We start from the raw sequence: 20,521 nt of genomic DNA, 5'->3' as shown, positions 1-20,521 counted from the left end.
ACCCCATCAGTTGGCACCTGGAACATGTTCCTGCAAACCTCCCGCCCCCAGAGGTGTTTTCAAATGGCCCTTTGCTGTGGCTGCTAAATAAATGTCACAAGATAAAGCTGGGAATACCACCACTCTGGCATTTTAAGAGACATGTTCTTAGAGGCTCTTCCCAATGTTTTCCTTGAAACATCTGCCCCCCTATCTGAAAAGTGCCTGGAGAAAAAAAATGTGGAGAAATGCTTATCCAGGTGTCCTTCAATGGAAGTGCCTACATCGAAAGCTATGCGTAAATATAACAAACATCTCAGAACAGAGATTTTTTTCAATGGCTGGCCTGTTCCGCATTTGCATCAGAATCACCTAAAATGTGTGTTAAAAACAGAGATTCCCAGACACTACCCTAGACCAAGGAATCTGATCTGCAGGAAGATGGTGCCCAGAGATCTGAATTTTTAACACTTGCCCTGGGTGATTCTGAGGTGCCCGCCCTCTGGGGTGGGACTGTGTGTCTAGCTGGGAACACCCATCTTTCCGTTGGGGTGTGGCCATTACAGCTTTCTCTCAGCATCGTTTACAAATCCGTTTTATGTTCCCCACATCCCTTCCTGTCAAAGGAATGGAATGTAGGATGGGATTATCTATTATTATTTCACAATTAAGGATAATGATGTGAAACGTCCCAGGTGAGTCAGTGATGCTGCCAGGAATCTCACCCTTACTAGTTAACTGGTTTCTCGTTGGTTCGGTGTTTCTGTTGATAAGCCCATGGTTTCCATCCACGCTACTGGTCCTTTACTAGGCAGCCTTTGTGGACTCACTAAAGGATGCCTAGTACGGAGCCTGGCTCCTCACCCCTGAACCTCTGGTTGAAACCAAACCAACTAGAGTCAAACTCCTGGGATTCTAAGTCGAAGCAAAAATGGGCCTGCAGGTCTGGGCCGGCCCCAGGCTGGAGAATTTCCCTAGGGATTTATTTTCCATCAGGCACACATGGGATTTGGGTTTAGTCCTCAAGAGTCCTTGGAAGCCCTGGATGAAAGAAATTCTGAGTCCTCCCTGGCCCCGTGGGCTCTTGTTCAGAGTGGGCTGGGGTGATGCGGCCCAGGCTCTGACTCCTCCGCGGTCTGATAAAGGGTTTTGAGCTCCTGGAAGCGCCTGCAGTGCTGCTGCAGGTAGTATTCGCATTATTTATTCAGTGCTGCCCCCTAGAGGATTACGAACGGTCCGGCCGCTTGGAGTCCCCGGGGCTCTGAACCAGCCTCACCCTCTACCCAACTGCACTCAAGCGGATTGATGAGAAGGCTTGCAGCAGTTGGAGTGAGAACTGCCAGGAAGTAAGTTAGCTCCCTCTTTAGGGCACCGCTGAAAAATTAAAATCCGTAACGCTGGGAGTCAGGTCCAGGAGCTGAACTGACCTTCTTCCTTCTTCCTTCCAGACCGAGGCAGCTCCAAGTAGCCTGAGGGGGACCCTCAATCCTTAGGCCCCAAGAGCAGAAGCCCAGAGTTGCTATTCTTATGGCTTCCCAATGGGCTTCAGTGTACCTTTTGTCTCTTTTCTCCTCTTCCCTGTGCCATTGACCTAAACTCTGGCCGCAATGTTCTCAGAAACAGGATTCTTTCAGGTGGGGCACTTGCTAGAATGAATGGTTTGGCCCTCGCGGGGAGCTGTGGGGTGAGGTGCTACTAAATGACTTTCTTTACTCATTAGAGTGTCACTAATAGATAGTAGTGTCACTAATAGTAGTGTTGGTTGTCCTGAGGTTAGCATCTTGGCAATGATAGAAGCCAGGAGCTCTGCTGAAGGTTCAAAATCCAGACTGCCTCTGTATCCCATTAAATGTTGGAGAGTGGCAGTCTTTCTTTATTTTGGTGTTTCAGTAGGGGGGGAAAAAGTAAATCTGGAGTTTTTAATGATGGGGATGTGCTCTCAAGTCCAGGAAAGGCGGGCAAGAGGGAAGAGAGAGGTGTGGGGGTGGGGGATGAAAGGAATGAAGGTAGCCTTTAGGCCGGCCAGCAGGATAGGTTCCCTGGAAGAACTCACTAGGCCTCTGTTAAATGCCCTTTCAAACCAGGCATCTAAGATTAGCAGTGTGATATGCAGCGCTGTAAAATCCCTCCATGGCTTGGCTCAACTATTTGCAAATCACTTCTGATTCAATTTTGTTTTGGTTATCTCAGTGTAAATAACAGTTAAGTGGGAGTTACAGATTTTTCAAACACTAAAAGTGATAAACAAAGCTAATGGCAAGTCCAGATAAGGAGGAAAACCACCCAGAAGAATCCACAAGTACAAGCAAAGAAATAAATGGGACAGTCAGATGTGCGTGTGCTTCTTGTCACCGAAACTTTATTTTTCTTCATCGGCGGAGTGGCAGAGGAGGTATACGCGGAGTGTTATTTAGACTGTTCTTGTTGGGAGTCTTTAGGATAATGCAGTAATGGGTGCTTAGTGAAGCAAGACAGTTTGGAATCCACAAAGCCATCCTCGGAAACAAAGATACAAGTGTTTCCCCAGCTGTTAGCTTACAACTCCCTCTAAACAGTTTTCACACCTCCATTTAAAAATAGTTGGCATAATGCTGTTTTCTTTCTCTGCGCGCCGTGACCACATTTCCATGGGGGGGGGGGGGGGGGAGAGGTGAATAGAAGTGGTTACAGTAGCATTTGGAGGAGAAGCCTTCACCGACCCGTACTTTTGGGGAGGCTTGGGCCGGGGCGGGGGTGGGGGGGATGCAATTGAATTACCTGGAGAAATTCTTTGCACAAAGTGTCTCTCCTGTTACAAGTTGGGTGCGCGGGGAGGACTACACCCTGGCCCCGCGAGGAGGGCGACACAACAAAGGCCCCGGGGAGGAAGCGCACGGGGGTTCGGGGTCCTCCTCGGCGCCGCCGCCCGTGCGGACGCCCGCTCGCCTGCACCGAACCCCCGACTCCTCTCCTAACGCCATTGCGCGTGGCGCTGCGCGGGGCTCCACGCGTGTGGCCTGGGAGCAGGGGCCTGGGGGGCGCCCCCGCGGAGCCTCGCACGGGCGGGGACCCCGCGGCCCAGGGCAGCGCGCCCCGGGGCGCTCCCTCTCCCGGGCTTTGCGCACGGGCGGAGGGCGCAGCCAGGCGCGGAGGTGCCCGGGTGGGCGAGCACGGAGCCGCACGGGAGCCGCCTCAACTTTGATCGGGCCGCGGCCCCGGGGGTGCGGGGGTGCGGGGGGAGGGGGGAGGGGGCGCCGCCGCCCCGCCCGGGCCGGGAGCCGCCGCGCCGTGCGCCGCGCGCCTCCGCGGCTGCCTCTTTAATCAGGAACACAGAGGGGGCGGGCCCTGAGCCGGCGCGTAATCGGATCGCGGTGCCGCGGCGCTGACATCCACATGCTGCTCGGCCTGAAAAGGCTGGGGGGAGCCGGCGGGGACGCACAGGCGGCGAGCGAGGCACCGGCCCGCAGCCCGCCCGCGGCACATCCTCCGGCGCGCAGAGCCCGGCCCGGCGCCCGGCGAGGTGGAGGTGAGGGCGGCTCGCTGCCTGCCCGCCGCGCCCCGCCGCCGCGCCCCGCCGCCCGCCGCCCGCAGCCGCCGCCGCCGCCGCCTCTCCGCGGAGCCTCCCCTCGCCAGGCTGGCCGGGCGCGCGTAGCCGCTGGGGACGCTCCCGCCAGGGGGACCCGGCGAGGGCAGAGCCGCGCGGCCGCCTCCCGCTCGGGCCGTCCGGCCGTGGGCGCCTCCGCCCGCGCGGGGTCCCGGGGGCCGGGGATGCGCGTCAGCCTCCGCCTCTGAGATCGCAGCTGCCTGGGGGACCGGGGGATGCCCGAGGCAAGTCTGGGCTTTCCTTTTTATTATTATTATTATTATTATTATTATTATTTTATAGACATACATATTCTTTTTCTTTACGCTTGGCTTTCGGGAAATCTCCGTGATGTTGTAGGAGAAAGGAAATGATACTTTGAGGAACTGGAGAGGACATAGATGCGTTTTCTTCTTAAGATTGGAAAGCCGTGCGTCCCCTCTTCCCGGCTTGCCCCCGCTCTGCTGATTCCGAGAGCCACCCTCCTCCTGGGGAGGTGAGGATCCAGCAGGAATAAAGGTGAAGACGGGCCGCCAGGACCCAGGAGGGGGGACACTGACCGGTGCAAACCTTTGCAGAAGATACTGTAAGGAAGAACCTAAGGGAAAGAAAAACACAAAGACTTAAAATCATACAAGAAATCTGCGAATCCAGCTCTGGAGAAAGCCTCCTTCTCCAAAATGGATATGTTTCCTCTCACCTGGGTCGTCTTAGCTCTCTACTTTTCAGGATGCGAAGTAAGAGGCCAACCAGGTAAGCCCCTGAAAGTTTTTTTTTTTTTTTTTCCTGTTCATTTCAGCATGCTTTTCCTTTTAATAAGCAACTGCTCATATGGGCCACACGGAATGGCATAGAAGGAGGCTCCTTCTATACTAAATAATTTCAAGAGGGATCCCAGCCGGTCCTCCCTGCACCACCACGGCTCCTAAAACCCAACTTTTCTCTCCTGTTACGAGTGTGTGTGTGTGTTTTGAAACACAGACAGAATTTGGCGGTGTTCAGATGTCACATATGGACTGAATCAAAGGTTTAAAAATACTACAAAGCCTTTGCATTACAGTTTTTGGGATTTTTTTTCCCCCTGTCTTGAAGCAGAACACATCTCCCTTGAGTTTCTTCAACCTAGCCAGTGAAATATAAATCATTTGCATTCTCTCCACTTAGCTGCATTGAGCAATGTTAACTGAAGGGCTTGGGAAACACAAGAGTCTAGTTTTGGTTTTCCAGCGCTGTGGATTCATTGCAGAATGTGTGGATACGCCTCAGAATCACAGGGCTCAGGCTTGATGGAGCAAGTTGGCCTGCAGCTGAGCTAGGGGCTTGGGGCTGGGCGCTGCTGGCAACCAAGGCGGCTGGTGGACCCCGCTCTCTTTCCTGCATCCATGTGTTTTCTGGGAAAGTAAATCATGTTCTTTTAAAAATTATTATTAGATAAAACAGACTGCGTGGCCTTCGAAGGTCTCTTACTCTTGTGAAGTGGTTAGAAACTTTTGAGTGGAATTTGTTCTCAACCACTGCCAAAAAGGGTGTGTGGACAGACTGCAGAGATAAGGACTGCAAGGCCCAGAACAGTGTGGGGCCAGTATTTGGCAGCGGGAGGAGGGCTGGCAAGGGGCACCCCGCCCGAGAAGGGCTTTCTGGGCGCAGGGAATCCAGTGGGGCTTGTCCTTCCTTGCCCACGCCACTCTCCAGAGTGAGCCTCTTCTCCCCTCGGAGAACAGTGTCGGGAATCTGACAAAACTCTTGGAAGCTGCTACAGGTGATTGAGAATGGGGAAACCATCTGTGGAGGAAACAGGGGAAAGAGGAGGTACGGGCTTCCTGAAGTGCCCTTCCCGGAAGGCTCCTGCCGCAGTGGCAGGGCTAACCCCTTGCAGCTCCCTGGGCACCCTACCTCCATCACAGCGGCCTGGGGGTTCCGTGGGAGCCCAAAGGGGAAGCTGGGCGCCGGGTGCTCTGGTTCTCACCGCCGGCACCCCCCATTTCAGTTTGAGCGTCTACTTGAGGGGAAGCAGGACTGAGGAGTGCCTTTGCCATCTACGTGCACACGTTTGCTGCCGCCCCCCCTCTGCGGTAGCCGGGCTTCAGGGCAGCTGCAAATCGTATCAAAGAGATGGGCGCCAGGTCCCGCTTGGGGAGATTTCCTGTGTCTCCCCGAGCCCTCTTGCCTTAATTCTAAGTTCCCAGCTTGAAGCGAAATTAAATTACCTCCCACAGACCTAGATGCTGCATAAATTATGTATGTTTGTGTGATCCGCTGTGTGTGTGTGTGTGTGTGTGCGCGCGCGCGCGGAGAGGATGCCCACGGTATATGGTGTATTCAGGCGCGGACTCCAGCAGGCCCCGGCGAGCGCGCGCACACTGGGGCACACGCCGGCACGCGCGCTCGCAGACACACACACACACACACACACACACACACACACACACACACACACCCAACTTCAGGTTCTGTGTGCTTTGCGGAGCGGGAGGGGTCGTGAAGACTCCGGGGCCATCTCCTACCCCAGATGTTCGCACATCTGTCCCCGAGCGCTGCGCGGAGCGTACGTGTGCGCGCTACGGCCGCTCGAACCCAGTCCCGGCCGCCACCTGCCTGGGGCGCCCTCCGCAGAGCCCCCCACCCCCACCCCCACCCCCCCAGCCCCGGGCCGCGCTGCGTCACTTCTCCAGAAGCCCGGAGGCGCCGCGCGCGGGGCAGGTCACCCGCTGCAGCTCTCGCCGCAGGCAGCCCCGCACCCGGGGTGGGACCCCTTGTGGGACGCGCATCCGGGACCCGCCCGGGGTGGATCCTCTCCAGCCCCTCCAAAAGGCGACCGCAGACCGCGGGGAGCTCGGGCTGGCCGTCGGAGCACCGACCGGCACGCGGGAGGCTGGCAGCGGGGGGGCAAAGGGCGAGGCCCCACTAGACCCGTGACTCACCCGGGGCGCGCCCGCCGGGGGTGGGGGGTTCCGGGGAGGCAGAGCAAAGGGAGGCGGAGGGTGCAGCAGGGGGGCGGCTGCGCGGACAGCCCCAGGGCCGCGGCGGCAGGGAGGCCCACGCGCGGCGCGAACCAGCTCCCCGCCCCGCGCCCCGCCGCCTGCTGCCTCCCCCCGGCCTGGGTTCGCGGGCTCGGGGTTCGGGGCCGCCGGGCGGGCCCTGCGCTGAGCGCCCCCTCCCGCCTCCCGCCTCCCGCCTCCCGCGCTCGGCTCTGCCGCCGAACTGCCCTTGGCGCCCCCGGAGAGCCGGCGGAGCTGGGGAGCCCCGCGCTGGCCCGAGCGGGTGGCGGGGAGCCGGGCCGGGGGCGGAGAGGAGGCGGCTGCAGCCCCGGGGATGCGCGCAACCTGCCCCGCGCTCGCGGCGCCCCGCGCCCCCCGTGCGCCCGCCCGGGCAGGTGAGGAGCTCGCGGCGCGCGGGCGTCCACGTGGTGGGGCCGTGGGGGCCCCCGCCCCCCTCCGCGCGGTCTCTAACGCCCCGCATCGATTTGTGTGGGCTCCGCGGCAGAATCGGAGCCCAGCGATCCATAAACATTCTATTAGGGCAAAGAGATCCCCAGCGAGAGCAAAAGCAAGGCTCGGGGCCGGGGGACGTTGGCCGCCTCCAACTCCTCCGGGCCGCCCCCCTCCTCCTCCCCCCGACTCCGGACACCCCCAGGGACAGGCCTGCGGCATTTCCTCCGCGCGGTCCGCGGCCAGAAAGTTGAGTCTCCGCTGCGCAGAGGGTTCTCGGCTGGGGAGGAACCTCTGCAGTCGCGGCGCGGTCCGCCTCCCCTCCCCCCGCCCCCCCCCCGCCCCCTCGCCCCTTGCTTTTTCCACGTGAGAAAAAGAAATCTGCACGGCCAACGCTTCATTTTTCACTGATTGATTTCTTTTTAATATGCACACGAGTTAATGGAGGCGAGGCGAGCTGTGATTAAACGACTGTCCCGCCCCCCCCCCCCCCTTTGCTCGGGCGGGCTGACTGCGTCGCAGCTTCTCCAGCCGGGTCCCGGGCGCCCGGGGGCTGGGTGGGGGGCACCCGCGGAGCCGCGGTCCCGGGACTGGCAGGGGCATGGCCGGGGTGGGGGGTGGGGGGATGAACCGGTCTCTCCTCTGGGAACCGTGGGGGCGGGGTGGGAATCCGCTTTCCTGGCAAAGCTTAGGGGATTCGGCTGGTCCGTGTCGCAGCTTCTGCGGCTCCGGTTGAATTTCTCTGGAAGGGGAGGGGACCGAGCCCCGCTTCCCCCGCGCTGCTCGGCCCGCCGCCCCCCTCCGCCCTCCCCCGCCCTCCCCCGCCCCCCTTCCTAAGGGCTGCAGGCTGAGTGCAGAGCCCCCTGGTCCGCGCCCGGCCTCGAAGCTCCCCTTTGCAAGAGTTAATGGGGAGGGGGGGTGGTCTGGGCTTTGCTCAGGAAATTATTCAGGCCCTGACAATGGGTTTTTTTCAGAGGGTGGCAATTCCCCGCCCAAACGTCTCCACCTCCGGGACACACCGCTTGGGGCCCGAAAGAACCCGGACCGTATAACCCACAACCTGCCTCCCCCTCCACGCCCGCCCCCCCCATCCCCGCCGCCCCCAGAGCTTTGATCTATGCTTGGGTTTAAACACCATTGCCATGGACACGGGCAGACGCGGTCAATCAACCTTGCGTCTGGAGTGGATGATCAGATAAGAGGTGTAAATTGTCTGTGGGAGACAGGTCTGGGTTCAAATAAATCCGAAAGGAGAGGCAATGATGTTCTAGGAGCCTGATAAGGGATTCTTTTTTAGCCTCTCTCCCCAAAATGCTGGAGGACGCGGCGCAGGTATAATGATTTGCCAGCAAAACCAACTCCTAGGTTGTGTACCGACAGCCTGGCCTGCTCTAGGCTCTGGGGACTGGTCTCATGCCCACATTCGGAGCTTGCCCAGTAAACTTTACCCCATAAGCAGCCACCGGAGGTAGTGAAACTGTTACCAATTGCCAACAGAGCACACAGTGCAAAAACAGTGGGAAGAGGAGAGCTCCCCGTGCGAGCTCCAGGCAAGCGCCTTCTTGTCCAGGATGTGCCTGCTAGGGCTGTGAATGCCCGGGCACACTGCAGGTTTGGACTGTTTGTTCATTCTGCGGAGCCTTCAGATTAAGCCACGGAGCACCCAACTGGCGAAATGTAAGGTTGGGAGGCTGCAGTGACTGGAACCCCAGGCTATCTAGACAGGACCCCTGCTGTCTACCAAATGGCTCTCATCCCCTGCTGTTGAATGTGAAAGTCCACATTCTGTAACCAGAAAGGTCAGCTCCTATCTTCCTAGTATAGAAAAAGTTAGAGGAATCCAAATGCCATTTCATATGCAATGGGGCATGAATGTAAACAAGGGCTGGGAGGGGTCTCGGGGCATCCGCGGAGAGAAATGCCTTGGACTAGATGATTCTGAGGCCCCTGCTTGGTGTTTTTCATGTCATTCAACTGCTCATTACAGTAATCAAGAGAATGACCTGACTTTGGGTGATCAGAGTGTGGGACAGTTCTTGGTTGATAGGATTCAGAGCCAGGCTTATTCATAAGGGTTTTCAGAACATATTCCCCAAAAGTCCAGCTGGGAAAGTCTAGGAAACAGAGATGAGATTTTTTCCTTTTTTAGAAAATGGTGCAGAAGCATGATACCTTTTAATTTCTTGCACTGTTGAGAAAGGACTTGAGACGTGACATCTGGGCGGTAGTTTATGTTGTCATTAACGTATTTGAAGTATTTTATCGTCTGACCGTTATTTGCCACTGTGTGATCTTTGAAGCACCCTCCTTGAGTGGCAGACATGAGTTTGATCCCCTGAAGTTAGTCTTGGTACCTTTCCTTCCAGGTAAGGAATTCACTTTTTTTTTTTTTTTTTTTTTTTTTTTTATTAACCCATTCCTGGAAGACACAGGATGAGTTTGACCTAGGGGGAGCCTACAGCGTTTTTTCAAAGCTTTATCAGCCTTGATGAGAAATGGCCAAGGGGCTTAATGGTTTCATTACCTAACAGGATTCGATGAGGCTGGATTCCTGGACACCGAGGCCTTGTAGTGTGGCTGGCCCTCCAGGAGAAAGCATCTTCTGAAGGTTTAGGAAGCTGTCAAGTTTAGATAAGGCTGAGCTCCGATCCTTTGGGACCTTGGTTGTATTAATAAGAAGAAATTAATTTTTAACCACTGGGAACGTTGCCAAATTATGTGACCTTTGGCAGACCAGCTGTGCTATAAAAATAAATCCCCCATTTCTGAAAATGCTGCTCCTATCCAGTAGAACAATAACAATGTGGCATTTGGGATAGGGATGAGTGGGGTTGAGGAGTAAGGAGAGAAATGGGAGTTGCCAGCAAAAAACCCTCAATGTTGTGACACATGGTTTCAGACCCGAACATCCTATCCACACCACCCTCCCTCCCCCAGAGAGACGCACCTCGGTTTCCAGTACACAGGAAAGAGGGCCAGGAGGACAAGGAGCAGGGTGCCAATGTGTGCAGGGAGGGGAGAAGGTGTTAAGTGCTTCCAGCCCTCCCCACACCCCAGCCCCGAACACATCTCTCATTGTTCACACGGAAGGATTACTGGCACGGGAAAAGCAAAGGGAGAGTTCACACAGGCAAAACATTTTTCTTTCTCTAAATGCCACTACATAAGTTTGTCACATAGAAGTTTTGGGGAGCCCTGCCTTGGGCTTCCCAGCTTCTGAAGCATCGAAGCCAGACTGCCTAGGTTTAAGATCCAGCTCAGCCATTTGCCGGCTCTGGGGTCCAGAACACTTCATCATTCTGTACCTCATTTCTTTCTCTGGAAAGTGTGTTTGGTAGTAATACCTACTCCCTAGGTTTTGTGGGGGTTTTTTTGGTGCTATGGCAGGTTACATAGACTACTGTTTGGTCCAATTCCGAAGGTATTTATCTTCAGAAGAGCTTCAGTGAGGTTGAACTGTATCTCATGATCATAGAAAGTACATTATAACCATTGTGGTAAGTTTATGTTATTTTTATGCATGTTTGTAATAAGTAAATAATGGTCATTCTCAGCTCTTACCCCACTGAACATTTGTCTGTGTTTTATAAGCTTCAGATGCTCTCTCAGCACACTGTTCTTCAGAGAGCAATATTCTTTGCTAGGTTTTCAACTTAGATTTACGCCTCCTTGTTGCGTTTTTTTTTTCTCCCTCTCCCCTTGTTCTTCTGCTTTCAGTGTTCTCATCTCTACATCTCATCTCTTTTTTTTAATCTCTCCCCCTTTCCTTTCCTTTTCTCCTCGTCCATCCTTCATCACTGCAAGTATGCTCAGCAGGGAGCACTGTGTGGAAGGTGCTCCCCCGAACGTGCAATAACTTCTACTCCGGCGTTAAGGCCCCTCAGCAGCTGAACTCAAGAAAGTCATCATAAAGACAAAATAGCTTTTACCCAGCAAGACTCTTAATAATCCCATTTCCCTCTGGGTCTTCATAAAAGAGGCATGATCTAATCCAGGAAAAAGGGAGGGGGTTGGGAATAACAAAAGGAAAGCTCTCCCCAGTAGCGCGCAGTGGATGGGGCTGCTGGCCAGCTTAATGCACATATGCAGTGAATCCCTGCTCACCGCCTCCAAAGATCCTGATAACCAATGATCTGGGCTCTGGCCAGTCTTTCAGCAGAGAAGATAAAGGGAACTGTGAACTACTGGGCCGAGCACTAGTAATAATAATAATTGTTTTGATAAAGGGGAAAAATAAATAAAACAGATGTGCCCCAAAGGCATATTGGGAGAAGGGAGATGGGAAGGGATAGGTAGAGAGAAGGGGCCTGAAACCCAGCAAGAGATCATCTATTACCAGCAAACAGTCTTGTGATGAAGCAGCAAGTGTGCGTCTTCCTGGTGCTACCAGTAACAGATATCTAGAACTCACCTTTGGAAGAGTGAGGGAGGGATGGGGCAAAGAAACCCTCAGATAAATTATTTTTACCATCACTAGGATTAAAATGTGTAAATATCCCTTTGAACTGCATCATCATTATTATCCAAGGTTTAGAGTGTCTTTGGAGACATGATTCACATAACTCAACCTTAACTCATGACCAGTTATTATGATCCCAAACAAGTTAACTGCAACTCATAGCTCACAATGAAAAAAAAAAAAAATCTTCACATTTAATAGCAGCTGTGGGTTGGGAAGGAAGGGTAGTACTAGGGAAGCAGGACAATTTGTGATAAGGCTTCCTCGAGTTTGGGCTAGCTAGTGATTCTTTTGGCCTTATGTTAGTCAACTAGTAACTGGTGAATTCATCATACCTCACTGAGTCGGACTTTTGGGGAAGGCTCTGGGTTTTATCCTATGAAGTTCACCAAAGACGAATGAGGAAGGAGTCATACTCTCAAGTTGCAGTGGTCCAGCGGAATGGATCAGGCTGTCCCGAGCTCTTGCACACCTTAGAAGACATTAAAAAGCTTTGGGATCTCTGGGTGGTGCAGCGGTTTGGCGCCTGCCTTTGGCCCAGGGCGCGATCCTGGAGACCCGGGATCAAGTCCCACATCGGGCTCCCGGTGCATGGAGCCTGCTTCTCCCTCTGCCTGTGTCTCTGCCTCTCTCTCTCTCTCTCTCTCTCTCTCTGTGACTATCATAAATAAATAAAAAAAAAATTAAAAAAAAAAAGCTTCCATCTCCGAGGTTCGAGGTTTGAGATACGGAGGCTGGAAGAGTGCTCTTGGTGTGGGAGTCTAGGGAGGGTGGAGGTGGTATGTTAGCCTGAGAAGATGGATGGGCTTTAGAGCTGGAAAATGGGTATCAGGGGAAGATGAGAGCAGAGAAGTGGACACTGGGTTTATTTGGGGAACACTCAGAAGCTGCAGTTTAAAATAGGTGGAGGGAAAGAATTGCAAATAAGGATTGCACACAGAAATGATTCCTTAGGCTAAATGCAAGGCCCCATTGCTAGGCCAAGGGGTTTGGATTCCATTCACTAACCAATGGGGCGCCACTGACGTTTTAACATGAGCCTTCAGTTAATCAAAATAAATGAAACAAAAATCATATTACCTTTTTTTTCTCCTTCGGTTTTTGGAGAGACTTCAGAATTATTCTTCCTCTATTTCCTTCCCCAAATGTCTGTTGACATGGTCAGGAATTGTAATCCCAGATCTCTCATCAATGGCATCAAAATTGCATTTGCAAAGAGGGCTGGAAAAGAGTGGACATAAATATAAACTAATGATATTATATTGGCTGCCCTATTGGAATTGCATTTGTTTATGATATAAGATGACAAATAACAAGGTTACCACAGGTGGCATGATTCGAGGTCAGAGGAGGTAATCACATCAAACTTACATTTTAACGATTAAATGAAGGTTCATTTTTAGAATCCAGATGAGGGGGAAAAGACTTTGCGAAGGTCCCATTTCCAGACCCAACTCCCAGTTCTGTCCTTGGTGAATCCTTTGGAGGTGTTTCTGAAGAGGGAGCTTGCCTGGTTCCTGACTCCTTTCTTGCTATGCTTATGTGCTGGCTTCCACTCCCGCCCTCTCATCCCCTCCTTGTTGCCCTCCCAGAGGTTCTTTTATTCAGATTTTGAACTTTATCACTGCAAAAGTTCACAGGGATTTCCATTTGCTGTGCCTTCAGGAGTGCATCATTCACTGCCACCCGGCCCCATAAATTGAATAGATTGCATCCCTTCCCGGTTGCCTTAGGAAGTGGTCAAACAGCCACATTCCTGGGCTGATGGATTGGCTCATTTCTTCCCAGCTTAAGCCAAGATACAGATTTTATGAGACTGTCTTGTGACAGACTGAAGTCGCTTTGAATAAAACAAAATCCAGCCTCAGCTCACAGAAATAACTTTTAAAAAGCAGCTTATCCGGGGTTAGTGAGCAAAATTTGGTTAAAACCCTGAGCAGAGGACTTAGATGATTCAGGCAAGGGATTTGAAGAAACTCTTTCTGGTCTTCCTTTTTATGCATCACTGTTGCTGACATGATCACACACACAACTACACATCCACAATGTTTATCAATATGCAGCCATAGACTCGGTTGAGGAAAGAAACCCACGTCAGTAGAGCTAATGTGATTGAAAGAGACATCCGAACCCTCCGTAATGCAAGACAGGCATGCTCCTCGGAAAAATCCTAGAGGTTGTTTCAAGGCTTACCACACCGATGAAACAGGAGTAACACCTTGTTCTCTAGGAGAAGAGGAAATCTTTTTAATTTTCTGTTCAATCTTTGGGTTACAGGATCCTTTCCCCCCACCTCATCCTATAGGCTTTGGATTAGAAAACTGGAACTGACCTTTAGAATCACCCCCTCTCACTTTCTAGGTGAGAAAACAAAGTCGTAGAGGTGTCTCCAGACTTACCCAAGGTCACACAGCCTGCCAGTGGTGAGACCATATTGAAGACAAGATTTCTTGCTAGTGACGTGGCAAGGTGACAACCGTCTCTCTTTTGCAATAGGAGAAAGAGCTTCTTTGCCTTGCCACTAATCATGAAATGAAAGCAGTGCTGTGGGGGGCACAGCATTGTGTCTGCCTTCCTCTCAGGTCCTCGGGTCATGATTCAGGGATCCTGGGATGGAGCCCCGCCCCTCCCTGCTTTCTCTCACTGTGGCTCTTTCTCCCTCTCTCAAATGAATAAATAAAATCTTAAAAAAAGAAAAGAAAAGAAAGAACAAGCTAGCTAGCTAGCTGTGGAAGTAGGAACAGGATGGGATTATGCTGTGGATAAAGGATAAATTATGCTTTAAATAAAGTATATTGTTTTCAGGAGAAATCCTCTTTCAGGATCCACTGCTCTTCTCCACCAGGTATATGGTGTACATGACCCTTAGGCATATGCAAGAAATAGATGTCTCCTAATCCTTCCACTTCCCTTTTACAAGGCACTTTAAAGTAACAAGGGAACGGAGATCTCTTCCGTGGGTTTCAGACTGTGTTCCCCAAAGCCCCTCAGAGGTGATGGGGAACTGTGAGGCCCAGACTCTACACCCCTTCTCGCTGCCCTACCTCCTGCACCCAAGAGAGCTCCACTTCTGCTTCTGTCTGCTTTGGACACTGGAGTTCTGTTCCAAGAGCAAACAAACACTTCTAAGAAGAATTTTGAAAACTACACACTTGATTTAATCCACTCATTGAGTTGCAGTGTAGGAAGCTGAGACCGGGAAGGTCCCCAAGTGAAAAGCCAGGCAGCTGCATGCCCTCTTCTTGCTACTATGGGACCACCCTGCCCCCTACCTAGTAACTTGCTCCCATTATCCCAGACCCACCTTTGACAACAACCTGACTCTCCAATCCAACGTTCAGCCAGTCCTACATTTCCCTGGTTTTGCCAAGGACTTTTTCCTTCGGTTCAGCTAAACCAAGTGATCTGATTGTTGTTTTGCAGGGGAGGGGGGGGACGGGACGGGACGGGGGACTGCCAGCAGGCTGTTGCCTGGTGTCACCTGGTGCCTCTGCCTGTCCTGGAGTGAGCCATTGTAATTCTAATTATTTAAAAGTATTCACAGCAGTCAGGCTTCTTTTTGGTGAATATTATTGTCAAGTTCAGGCCAGACCGTGTTCCTTTAAGACCCCTCCAGCTGAATTTCCTTAGAAGGCAGACCAGATTTTTCAAAAGATTTTCTTCTACTTATTACTTCCTAAAAATCACATATGACCAAGAAACTAGTGGTTTGTCTTAAACTGGGTTCTGTAGAAGGGTAAGGTCCTTCTGGAGCTGGCAAAATGCCTTAGAATTGTAAGTGGATGGATACAAAATCCCTTTACCTTACCCACAACCAGGTTACCTCCAGGGAGCATCAGATGCTGCTTAGGCCACCAACAAAAATGAGCCCATCTGAGGAGGAGAAAAACAAAAATAAAAACAGCACAAAGAGAGACAGAAAGATATAAATGCCAGAAATAATCTGACATTTCACCTGTCAAATAAAAACACCTAAATACTCATCATGGGGGGAAAAAATCAGACCTTTATGACTTTAGGACTTACTATTCCCTTTCTTTCCAATTACGTCTAGTGGTGTCACTTTAATCCTTTTATTCTTGGGCCTCAGAGGTCTTCATCTGGCCTGAGCTGGCTCATCCCTCAGGCTGCCCTCTCCGATGAAAACCTCTCTGAACAGCCTGGGTTTGCCTGCTTCTCTTTGGGAAATGAATTTGCCCCAGGTGAAAGGTATTTGCAAAATAGCTGGAGAAAGAAGTCCCTTGTCAACTCACCAAACAGGCTCGGTAGCTCAAACTTCTACATGGCCAGCTTTCCTTGTGTCTATGGAGATTGGCCTAAAGGGGTTTGCCCTTGAGTTCAACTCGCTTTGGCTGAGCTGGGCTCCTCTGACCACAGGACAGAGAGCATTTATGCTGTGCCTGCTGGGACACAATACAGGCCTCCAAAGGAATGGACGGTGTAGCTCTTCAGAAGAAAGTCTAGTTCATTTCTATTGGGGACATGTCTGTATTCAAGAAATGAAGGCTCCTCCAACCTGGGAATGAAATATCAGTGATCAAGAAGAGGTGTAGTAGGATTGTGTTTTCTTTATGAGTTTTATGGATATATTTCAAGAATTCGGTGCTCTCCAAGAAAGATAGAAACAGAAATTGTGGTATTTATCTTGGTGGATATACGTCTGTGTAAATGATGTGTGATATTTTACGAGAGAGTGTGAAAGCGTGTATGGGGCCGAAGTGTGACTTTCCAATATGTGTATGTACCCGACGCACGCTCCGTATCTATGTTTGCGTGTGCTTCTGAGTGTGAGTGCCATCCGAACAAGCATGGGAGTTCACAAATGTTTGGGTATGGAAGGGGTTAACTACACAAAAGCAAAGCAGATGTTTTAATGAGTTTGCAAAAATTTTCATAAAGGGCCTTGATTTTCCTCAGATAAAAACAGGACAGAAAAAAAAGAAATGAGTTGCCCCTTTTTCTTTCCGTTGAGTTTTTACCACGGAAAATAGACCATCAGCCATGGATTATATATAGTCTCCAATTTTTTTTGAGTGGGGAAGTGATCACTCCTGGTGTGGATGAGAAATGAAACCTTCCTGTGAGGAAGTTTCCTGTCTTTATTGCTGATTATGTGTGCCTGGTCTGATTCCTAAAAGCTCGAACTTTGGGGGTGCAGGGAATTGAGAAGTTCTCCTTTTGGGGAGGAGTGGCTGGAGAGAAGCTGAGCAGGGCTCGGAGAAGGAGGGAGAGAGTGTGGATGATGTAGAAGCCACAACAATTACTAAACAGGAGCTCAACTCTGATCCCCTCTGATGAGTTCCAAGGCGAACAGTGTGGTTTGGGGTGAGTGTGCAGTGGGGCTGCAGTTTCCAGCCAAACAGCTGGCAGAGGAGCTGTACCCAGGAGAGTAATCCCCTCTCCTGCTAGCCTGGTGAGAGCAGCTGGCCATCTGAGCCCCCACACCTCCGCTTTCTCCGAGGTTCCTTCTCGGCCCCATTTCACACGCAGGAGCCAGCACCAACAGGCCACAGTCTGACTTGCTGGAAGGTGCCGGGCGCCCAGCATGGCAGTGGTGTGGGCAGGGGCGCTGGCTGCAGGGGACAGGGGCGGCACGGGGCCTCTGCTGGCCTCCCCTCTCTCTGCGGGAGGGCTGGGCCCATTGTCCTGCTGGACTGGGGAGGGTGCAGGGTCATTAGTTAGAGGATGATGTGGTCTCTGCTAGCCAGAGGAAATGGCTTGCTTTTGTTTTCCACCCAGTAGGAAATGGAACCTGAATCCATTAGATTCTGGGCAGTTCAACACGGCACAGTTTGAGCTCTTGGAGGCACGATGCCTAAAAGGCTACTTGTGTGGATTTGTGTGTCCCAACCACCATTGTGCAGCATGCCCATCTTTTATGCATTTAAAGCCTGTCAGGCTGGTAATCTAAAGCAGAGGTCTGGAAGACAGTAATGCCAACAGACATGGGGAATAGTAAAGTGCACCTGTAGAGTTAAAAAATGCATGACCCTTTCCCTCAAAGACTGAACACAGGAGAAAGACCCCGTCCTGTAGGGTGGCTGCTGAGCCGTAATACATAATTCACGGGCCCATGCTGCTCCATGCAGATGGCGATATTAAATCGTGATTGATGCTAAGAGAGGCGCACATCTCAGGAAGGTCTCCGGGAGGCTTCTGAATATTTCCAGGTCTCTCGTGCCTTCCTATCTTCTGTTCTACCGTGGTATTAAGCAAAACCCCCCATTTCCCAGGAACCCCTCCTGGGGATTACAGAACTTCACTCCCAAATATATGATATTCTTCAAATGTCATCACCCACCTTTTCTGCCTTTGAAGTCTCCCCCTTGCCTCCTGGCCCACATGAAGCTGTTTACCTCCAGCCAGGCACTGCTGGGAAGGAGGGGGGGGCAGCTACTCCCCTGCAGTGGCCTTTCAAATGGCTGGTTACTGGTCGCTGCTGGACAAAGCAGCAGCACACTCTGGTGGTGGTGACCAGGCAGGAGGGACAGTGGGTAGAAAGCAAGAGAAAAACACAAAGCACTTTTGTCGAAACTCTGAGGTCAGAGCCCATGAATTCTCCAATGCAGATTTTTCCACTCGGTGTATAATGAAATAATAAATCAAATTTGTGGTGTATGTGGAATTAAATGTTTGGGGTTTTTGCTTTTTTTCTTTCTTAAAAAAAAAAAAGAGAGAGAGAGAAGAAGAAGAAGCTAAAATCACCCTCCAGGGCCTGTTCTGGCCCAAAGCTGAAAGTGCTTCCTCCGCATCACATGTAATTGTTACCAGGCTCGCTTGTGGGTCGGCACCACAAAACCACTATTGTCAGTTCCCGGAGCCGTTACTTCTGGCTGCCTGGGCTGGGCTGGGAGACACCGAATGAAATGAAGGATTTATGAGATAAAGATAGAGATGAGAGGTTTGAGCAAAAGGAAGATGCACCAAGGAGAGGAGACAGGAAAAGGCAGGCGGGGGGAGGGGGGGCATGTTATGTTTGCTACGCTCTTGTGTTTTTTTCATCTCAGACCATGTAATTGGGAATATTTATGACCACTTTCTGGAATATTTTAATTTGGGAGTGTGTATGATTGTGCACACATCTGTGTGTGTGTGTGTGTGTTCAGTTGGGTGAGTCGGGGTTGGGGGGATGAGCTGAAATAATCTCTTCCACCGAATGAGTAAGTAGGTTAGTCTTCTGGACTGCCATAAAAGGTCTGTAAAACAGTTTTAATCAGCCACTGGTAAGGAAGAGAAACAAGGAGAGGAGGAAAAAAAAAGGCTGTAGCATATTTGAAGTTCTTTGGGTTCTTTGCCTTCTCTTTCAGACTCACCCTGTGGAGGTCGTTTGAATTCCAAAGATGCTGGCTACATCACCTCCCCAGGTTACCCCCAGGATTACCCATCCCACCAGAACTGCGAGTGGATTGTTTACGCCCCCGAACCCAACCAGAAGATTGTCCTCAACTTCAACCCTCACTTCGAGATCGAGAAGCACGACTGCAAGTAAGCAACTAATTGTATATCCAACGGGACACACACTCCCACCCACGTCCCTGGGCTCCTGCCACTTATGCCACCTGATGGCAGCCCCCATAACCCAGGACCTGCTGAATAGGGGCCCCACAGGGAAACCTCAAGATGATGTTCTCTTTCAAGGGAAATAAAGGCCCAGTGGATCCCATAGTATAGAGGGAAGAGCCTTCTTGAGTGAAGAGGGTAGGGAATAGTACCCTGTATTCAAAGTGGGCAGTGGAGGAGAAGTCTATCCTAGGGGCATGAGGTGGAGTACAATATGCCAGCTCTTGACTTTGGGACTCACTTTCCCCTTGGAGAGCTCTCCATTTCCACCACTGCCACCGCATGTGGAAACCCCACCAGCTTCCCTACTAAACTAGTAGCCAGATCCCCAAGTGGAGACCTCTCTGCATCCAGCCCCAGAGGATCAAGCTGTTATTTTATGAACCAGCAGCTGGTTTCCTTAAGGAAAGGGAGTTAAAAATCTGAGTCTACACTGGTGGGTGTCAGATTCATATCGATTCTTGTTACCTGGGCTGCACAGGTTGGAGTCCCAAAGCTGGTGTCATGGATTTATTTCACCGACACCGTTCTAATTACTTTACAAATATCAATCCATCCAGGGCCCACGGTGGCTCTGGGGAAGTTGGTGCTGTCAGGACTTCCATTTTGCAGATGAGAAAACCAAAGCCCCAGAGCACTTGTCACCCAGGGAGGCTCAGTTGGGCTCATAACACCAGTCCTGCCATCTTGGAAATGTGTAGAGACCAAGTGGGCACTTAGACATCTGTGAGAGCTTTAGAAATGCCTTCTTGACGCCAAGGTCCCTTAAATTAAGGCGAAGGAGCAGGTAACGTTGTAATGTCAAGAATGAATGTGCTTTGTACCACCTGTGGGCTCTGGAAATCTGCTTATTGAAACAGTAGTGTGAGTTTTCTGTGCAGCGAAGAACGTACCAGTGATCGTGTCCTGCTCCCAGTGTGCACTTACACCGTGCCGTTGCTCTGATGGGTGTTTGGTATCCCCTTATGATTCATCAACAGTCTGGACATTCCTTGTGGCCAAGGTGTTGCAAGAACGGAAAAATTAATAAAGGGGCCAGCTGGCGAGAAAGTGCAAGGGAGCAGACCTCCCTTTAGGCCGGCTCATCCATGTGGGGGAGACAAGGCCCCGTTTTAACCAGGGCTAGCCCGGGAGGCAGTGAATGTCACTGTTACCCTCCTAGGGCTACTTCACACTTACATAATGGTTTTCTCCTAACAAGAGGTAGTCTTCACTGAAAACTGGAGGGTTTCCAGGATGGATGCCTCATGTGACGAAGAGTCATAAGACGGATTTTCTAATCCCAGATCTGCTCTTGACTCGGTGGATGACATAGGGTAGCTCATCAGTTCCTCTTTGTCTGAGTGAAACGCGCAGCCTGATACACTTGCACAGCATCTCGGGCCTGCTGATTCCCCGCAGTGGACTTCAGCAAGAGTTTCTGTTGGAAGAGCTCCTATATTGGGTGTTTTTGCTCCTAGTCCCTTTGGCTGGGCTGCAGAAGGTTGGCACACACCGAAGCGTAATGCACAGAGAGCTCGGGTCTGAGCTCAG

General features: G+C 51.6%; 1 protein-coding gene and 1 long non-coding RNA gene across 7 annotated transcripts in view; one reads left to right on the top strand and one right to left on the bottom strand.

The window, feature by feature from the left end:
* The first annotated feature begins 3,636 nt into the window (after nt 1-3,636).
* Nucleotides 3,637-20,521, top strand: part of NRP2 (neuropilin 2) — a 115,264-nt gene continuing 98,379 nt past the window's right edge. Inside the window, exons 1-2 of one of the 6 annotated variants that reach the window (XM_072812927.1) lie at nt 3,637-4,294; nt 18,736-18,913. In XM_072812927.1, the coding sequence (XP_072669028.1) occupies nt 4,222-4,294; nt 18,736-18,913 (251 nt within the window). In that variant the 5' untranslated portion in view covers nt 3,637-4,221. The other 5 variants (XM_072812928.1, XM_072812923.1, XM_072812924.1 and 2 more) reach the window with 5 other exon arrangements.
* LOC140625588 (uncharacterized) lies at nt 9,406-14,151 on the bottom strand. The gene is made up of 4 exons (XR_012024935.1): nt 12,800-14,151; nt 12,509-12,649; nt 11,764-11,900; nt 9,406-9,628 (listed from the first exon to the last, which is right to left on the bottom strand). It is a non-coding gene; the product is annotated as an uncharacterized lncRNA (long non-coding RNA).

The sequence above is a fragment of the Canis lupus genome, chromosome 36 (genome assembly GCF_048164855.1).
Source record: "Canis lupus baileyi chromosome 36, mCanLup2.hap1, whole genome shotgun sequence".
NCBI lineage: Eukaryota > Metazoa > Chordata > Mammalia > Carnivora > Canidae > Canis > Canis lupus.
Note: the sequence above shows the minus strand (reverse complement) of the source record. Positions and strands in the feature narration are given on the sequence as shown.